The sequence below is a fragment of the Scyliorhinus torazame genome, chromosome 24 (genome assembly GCF_047496885.1).
Source record: "Scyliorhinus torazame isolate Kashiwa2021f chromosome 24, sScyTor2.1, whole genome shotgun sequence".
Taxonomy (NCBI): Eukaryota; Metazoa; Chordata; class Chondrichthyes; order Carcharhiniformes; family Scyliorhinidae; genus Scyliorhinus; species Scyliorhinus torazame.
In genome coordinates this window covers 20930288-20937227 of record NC_092730.1, presented here as the reverse complement: position 1 = coordinate 20937227, position 6940 = coordinate 20930288, and the positions used below count along the sequence as shown (strand labels likewise).

The window sequence follows — 6940 nt, the reverse complement described above, 5'->3', positions numbered from 1 at the left end:
GGCCGGGTCTCTCACGGCAACGTCGCCCAAACCCTTGACGACCAGGAGGCGGGTGGCTGGGGAGTTGTCCAGCAGGCAGCGGAGAAGGCCGCTGACCAGGATGTCCATGTGCCCGGGGTCGAAGGGGACCCGGCGCCGCACCATCTCGCTGAAGAATGCAGCCACCGTCGCTCGCTGGCTCGTGTGACGGTTCAACGAGGCGGCGAGGAATTCAACCAGGGCGGGCAGGTGAGGGCGGGTGCCGCTCGCCATCGCCCCCACCAGCAGGGCCACCCCGACGTGGAGGGTCTCCGGGTCGGTCATCAGCTGCCAGCCCCCCCCCCTCCTCCATGGAGCCCGTCACCCCCGCCCTCCGGCCCAGCAGCTCCTTCAGCGTGGCCGCAGCGTAGGAGCGGAAATCGAAGTCCTCGGGCCTTGCCGCCTCGATGCCCGGCGCCCTCTTGCCGGAGGGTCCCGGGGGGCCGGGGGGCGGGGGGGGCTTCCCAGCACAGGAGCAGAGGACCAGCAGGGTTCCCAGCAGCCGAGGGTAGAGGCTGTCGATGGCCGGGCCCGACTCGGGGTGGGACAGGACCTCCCTCAGGGCGTGGGCCGCCTCTATGGGCCTCGACGCCCGCCGCCCCGGCCCCGGCGGGGCCGGCGCGCTGCCCTCCGCCCACCGGAGGGCGCCGTCCAGCTCGTCCAGCAGCCGCCCCACCACCCGTGGGCCCAGCACGGGCCGTCCGCCCAGCCACCCCCACACCTGGCGCCCGGCCGGCTGGCAGGGGTCCGGGCCGCCCGCCAGCAGGGCGGAGACAGCGGCCCTCGCGTGGTGCCAGGCGAGGATGGAGAGGCCGCGCATGGCGGCCGGCTGGGTAGAGTCCTCCCCCAGCCGGGGGCACAGGCCCCCCAGCAGCTCGGCCACCTCGTCCTGAAGATCCTGCCCCTGACGGCCGAGCACGGCGTGGAGGACGGCGGCCGCGGTGCTGGCGCAGGCGGGGTGGTCGTCGGTCAGCCCCTGGCACAGGGCGGCGAGGAGCCCCCTCAGCTGGTGCCGGGACATGCGCTCCGAGATAACCCGGGCCAGGGCCCAGCACGTTTGCAGTCGGCTGCCCCCCTCGCCCTCGCCCCAGCTCTCCTCCTTCAGAGCCCTCAGACGCTCCACAGAGACTTCCCTCCGCTCCGCCGGGTATCCCTCGTAGCGCAGCTGGATGTAGAAGAGGACGCACAGGCAGTCGAGGGCCAGGTGGCGAACGGCCACGGAGGGGTCCGCGCACCGAGGGACCAGCCGGCCTACCACCTCCTCCAGGTTGTAACGGTTCACCACCGTCTGCATGCTGAGGCTCCCCAGGAACAGGCGCAAGAGCTCGGCCGTCTGCTCCAAGGCTCTCCGCCGCTCGTAGTCCCTTCCTGACACCACCCAGCCTTCCAGGGCTTTGAAGATGGATCGGAGCCCAGTGGGGGAGAGGTCCTGCAGCAAGGCCTGCTTCAGGAGGCCCAGGAGGCAGGCTGAGGCCTGCTGCGTCTGGCTCTCTTCCTCCCCCATCCCGCTCCCCACGGGCCCCAGGCCAATCACACTGTCCACGCAGCAGCTCAGGAGCTGCAAGGTGAAGTCCTCGCTGGATGCTGGCTCCAGTCGGATCAGGTAGGCGCAGGCGGCCATGGCGGACTCTCGGAGGGGGCTGCCTGTCAGCTCCCTGGGCTCGCCACTGATTATCTCCCCCAGGCAGCTCAGCAGCTCCCCCTTGGCGGGGCAGTGGCGGGAGAGCCTGGGCACGTTGTCCAGGATGGTGCGAGCCGTCAGCGTCACAGCCTGGACCAGGCTTAGCTTGAGGGTGGGAGGGTACCTTGCTCTGCCCCTTGATGCCGGGAGCCCGCTCTGGTACAGGAGGAGCACCAGAGCCAAGATGTCGGCACCGAAGCTGGACTGGAGCCAATCGGCCGGCGCCCACCTGGCCAGCTGCCCGTAGCACAGGAGGATCCCACTCCTGACCGCCTCGGTCTCCTCGTTTACCAGCTTCCCCTTCACCAGGTTGGCGAGCGTCTCGCCGCTCTGGGTCAGGTGACGCCTGGCGAAGTCCTCCAGCTGCGAGAGGGCGTCGTCCAAGTGGCGGGCAGCGCACAGCCCGATCCCGAGGGCCAGGCCTTGGCGCTCTGGGGCCTGGCGGTACTGGGCACTCTGCAGCATCTCCTGGAGCTGGGCCCTCACCGCCTCTCTGCTCCCGGTCTGCTTCAGTGTCACGCCCCTGCACTGGAAGAGGAAGCCCCGCTCCCGAGGGCAGCCAGCCAATTGGCTGCCTTGCTGCAGCATCTGGTCGGCCAGCTCCCTGCTCCATTCCTCGTCCGCCACGGCCTCCAGGCTCCGGGATAGGAAGAGCAGCAGCCTCTCGTCCCAGCATTCCTGGGCCAGCCCGCTCCCCGGATCCCCTTCCAGCTGCCGGAGGAGCTCGGGGATCTCTTCCTCCCACAGGCCCTCGACCGAGGGGTGGACGGTAGGCCCGAGGGCCAGGAGGAGCCTCAGGGCAGCCTGGCACCTTCCCCCGGCGGGGTCGGGGGCCGTCGAGACGGTCAGCAGGCGGGCCAGGAGGGCCTGAGGGGAGGGGAGGCCGGGCCCGGCATCGCCGTGGCGACGGGGCGTCCCGGATTCCTGTCGGCGCCGGGCCACTTTCTCCAGGCTGCGGCACAGGCTGGGCAAGGCCTGGGTGTAGGGCACCGGGGTGACGAACCGCAGCAGTGCCGGCCACACCAGGCTGTCGGTGGCCTCCGCCCCGGCCAGCTCCTCCATCAGGGTCTCCGCCATGGCCCTCAACTCCTCAGCCGGGGCCTCCTCGCTCGCCTCGCGGGGCCCCCGGGCCCGCCCTGTCCCCTCCTCAGCGGGGACGGCGCAGAGGCCGACGACGTACTCCACCAGTGCCGCGCCCTCTGGCGACCCCAGGTAACCGTGATTGGTCAGGCTGCTTATGGTCTTGAGGGCTGCCCGCTTCACAGCGGCGCAGTCGTCCGGGAGGGTTGCCTGTACAGCGGTCACCATCTGGGCCTTCCTGCCCCGCAGCTCCGAGGGGACCGTGTCAACGAGACGCGCCAGGACCGTGAGATTCGGCGCCCGCTGGCACCCGGCGCTGTCGCCCGCCATCTGGCCCAGGACGAACTGGGCCACGGGCTGCGGCCACTCACGGGCCAGCAGGGCGAAGCAGGCCAGGACCCCCTCGCGGTGCCTGAGGCCCGGCTGGTCACCAGGGGCCAGGGGGGCGCAGAGCTGGCCGTGCAGGGCGGCCAGGAGCTTGTCCGCCTGCCCCCTCAGGCCCCAGGAGCCCGTCCCCACCGAGGCCCCCAGCAAGGCGAGGAGGCAGTGGGTGACGGGCAGACCCCCGGGCGGCCTGGCGTACAGGGAGAGGAGCTGGGGCAGCAGGCGGGGCAGCTCCTCCTCCAGCCTGTCGCGGGGCAGGAGCGGCACCATGTGACCCAGCGCCTCCAAGATGGCCGCCCTCACCTTGGCATCCTTCTCCTGCAGCCATTTGGAGAGCCGGTTCTTGTAGAGTGCGTAGATATCCCCAGAGAAACTCTCCAGGTTGGCCAGCGTGGGCTCTGGGGCCTTGTCCGAAGGCCTGAGGTACTCGAGGACGCTCTCAGCGATAAGGCCCAAGGCTGAAGTAAGAGCACAGATGTGGCCGTTCTCCTTCACCAGGCCAAAGACCGGTAGCAGCACCGTTAGGACTTGGGGAAGATGTGGCGCCCAGGACTCCACGTTGCTGCTGGCGAGGTTGCCCAGGGTCCTGAGGACCATTGGATGAGGGAAGACGCCCGGTTTGACCTCCCCCAGTATCAGCTCCAGGACGTCGTTGACGAAGCCTCGTCCCAGGGCCACCAGCAGCTGTCCCGCCGCCTCCTGACGCGGGAGGCCGGCCTTGTCCGCAGGGGTCAGGAGCTCCGCCACCGTCGCCGCGATGACCTCCCGCGCCAACGCCTGCTCGATCCGCTCCACCGCCTCGCCCACGATCAGCGCCATGCCCCGCAGGAGGGTCAGGCGGTGCCCGTCCGGCGCCCGGGTCCTGCTGCCGCTCAGCCAGGCGTGGCAGCTCCTCAGCACCAGGGCAGGGCGCAGCCGTCCCGAGATGCACAACGACTCCACCACCTGTTCCCGCACGGCCTTGTCCGTGTCCGACGCGGCGGAGATCAGGGCGCCGAGGTACAGTTCGCTGCAGTCAGCCTCCATTCCAATCAGTCAGCTCCACCTGCAAGTAGAGGGGCCATGGTTACCACTGGGGAGGCGAAGGTTTACCAAACATCGACACCGCACAAACTGGGAGCAATGCCACGGGTGAACCACCACACTCACTGGGAGCAATGCCACGGGGGAACCGCCACACTCATTGGGAGCAATGCCACGGGGGAACCGTCACACTCACTGGGAGCAATGCCACGGGGGAACCGCCACACTCATTGGGAGCAATGCCACGGGGGAACCGTCACACTCACTGGGAGCAATGCCACGGGTGAACCACCACACTCACTGGGAGCAATGCCACGGGTGAAACACCACACTCACTGGGAGCAATGCCACGGGTGAACCACCACACTCACTGGGAGCAATGCCACGGGGGAACCGCCACACTCATTGGGAGCAATGCCACGGGGGAACCGTCACACTCACTGGGAGCAATGCCACGGGTGAACCACCACACTCACTGGGAGCAATGCCACGGGTGAACCACCACACTCAATGGGAGCAATGCCACGGGTGAACCGTCACACTCACTGGGAGCAATGCCACTGGGTGCCGTCACACTCACTGGGAGCAATGCCACGGGTGAACCACCACACTCACTGGGAGCAATGCCACTGGGGTGCCGTCACACTCACTGGGAGCAATGCCACTGGTGAACCGTCACACTCACTGGGAGCAATGCCACGGAGGATCCGTCACACTCACTGGGAGCAATGCCACGGGTGAACCGCCACACTCACTGGGAGCAATGCCACGGGTGAACCGTCACACTCACTGGGAGCAATGCCACGGGTGAACCACCACACTCACTGGGAGCAATGCCACGGGTGAACCACCACACTCACTGGGAGCAATGCCACTGGGGTGCCGTCACACTCACTGGGAGCAATGACACGGGTGAACCACCATCTCACTAGGAGCAATGCCACGGGTGAACCATCACACTCACTGGGAGCAATGCCACGGGTGAACCACCACACTCACTGGGAGCAATGCCACGGGTGAACCACCACACTCACTGGGAGCAATGCCACGGGTGAACCACCACACTCACTGGGAGCAATGCCACGGGTGAACCACCACACTCACTGGGAGCAATGCCACTGGGGTGCCGTCACACTCACTGGGAGCAATGCCATGGGTGAACCACCACACTCACTGGGAGCAATGCCACGGGTGAACCGTCACACTCACTGGGAGCAATGCCACGGAGGAACCACCACACTCACTGGGAGCAATGCCACGGAGGAACCGTGACACTCACTGGGAGCAATGCCACGGGGGAACCACCACACTCACTGGGAGCAATGCCACGGAGGAACCGTGACACTCACTGGGAGCAATGCCACGGGGGAACCACCACACTCACTGGGAGCAATGCCACGGGTGAACCACCACACTCACTGGGAGCAATGCCATGGGTGAACCGTCACACTCACTGGGAGCAATGCCATGGGTGAACCGTCACACTCACTGGGAGCAATGCCACGGGTGAACCACCACACTCACTGGGAGCAATGCCACGGGTGAACCGTCACACTCACTGGGAGCAATGCCACGGGTGAACCACCACACTCACTGGGAGCAATGCCACGGGTGAACCGTCACACTCATTGGGAGGAATGCCACTGGGGTGCCGTCACACTCACTGGGAGGAATGTCACTGGTGAACCGCCACACTCACTGGGAGCAATGCCACGGGTGAACCGTCACACTCACTGGGAGCAATGCCACGGGTGAACCGTCACACTCACAGGGAGCAATGCCACGGGTGAACCACCCCACTCACTGGGAGCAATGCCACTGGGGTGCTGTCACACTCACTGGGAGCAATGCCACGGGTGAACCACCACACTCACTGGGAGCAATGCCACTGGGGTGCCGTCACACTCACTGGGAGCAATGCCACGGGTGAACAATTGCACTCACTGGGAGCAATGCCACTGGGGTGCCGTCACACTCACTGGGAGCAATGCCACGGGTGAACCGCCACACTCACTGGGAGCAATGCCACTGGTGAACCGTCACACTCACTGGGAGCAATGCCACGGGTGAACAATTGCACTCACTGGGAGCAATGCCACGGGTGAACCGCCACACTCACTGGGAGCAATGCCACGGGTGAACCGTCACACTCACTGGGAGCAATGCCACGGGTGAACCACCACACTCACTGGGAGCAATGCCACGGGTGAACCGCCACACTCACTGGGAGCAATGCCACGGGTGAACAATTGCACTCACTGGGAGCAATGCCACTGGGGTGCCGTCACACTCACTGGGAGCAATGCCACGGGTGAACCACCACACTCACTGGGAGCAATGCCACTGGGGTGCCGTCACACTCACTGGGAGCAATGCCACGGGTGAACCACCATCTCACTAGGAGCAATGCCACGGGTGAACCATCACACTCACTGGGAGCAATGCCACGGGTGAACCACCATCTCACTAGGAGCAATGCCACGGGTGAACCATCACACTCACTGGGAGCAATGCCACTGGGGAACCGTCACACTCACTGGGAGCAATGCCACGGGTGAACCACCACACTCACTGGGAGCAATGCCACGGGTGAAACACCACACTCACTGGGAGCAATGCCACGGGTGAACCACCACACTCACTGGGAGCAATGCCACGGGGGAACCGCCACACTCATTGGGAGCAATGCCACGGGGGAACCGTCACACTCACTGGGAGCAATGCCACGGGTGAACCACCACACTCACTGGGAGC

The 6940-nt window shown here is 66.4% G+C and overlaps 1 protein-coding gene across 1 annotated transcript; it reads right to left on the bottom strand.

Moving 5' to 3' along the window:
* Positions 1-211: 211 nt before the first annotated feature.
* LOC140400212 (maestro heat-like repeat-containing protein family member 1) lies at positions 212-4200 on the bottom strand. Its single transcript, XM_072489681.1, has one exon. It carries the CDS (start codon positions 4187-4189, stop codon positions 212-214), a length of 3978 nt encoding a protein of 1325 aa, XP_072345782.1. The 5' UTR covers positions 4190-4200.
* Positions 4201-6940: the final 2740 nt, after the last annotated feature.

What these genes read in the sequence shown, in the direction of transcription:
- LOC140400212 (XM_072489681.1), bottom strand. Translation starts at nt 4,189, where the DNA reads ATGGAGGCTGACTGCAGCGAACTGTACCTCGGCGCCCTGATCTCCGCC.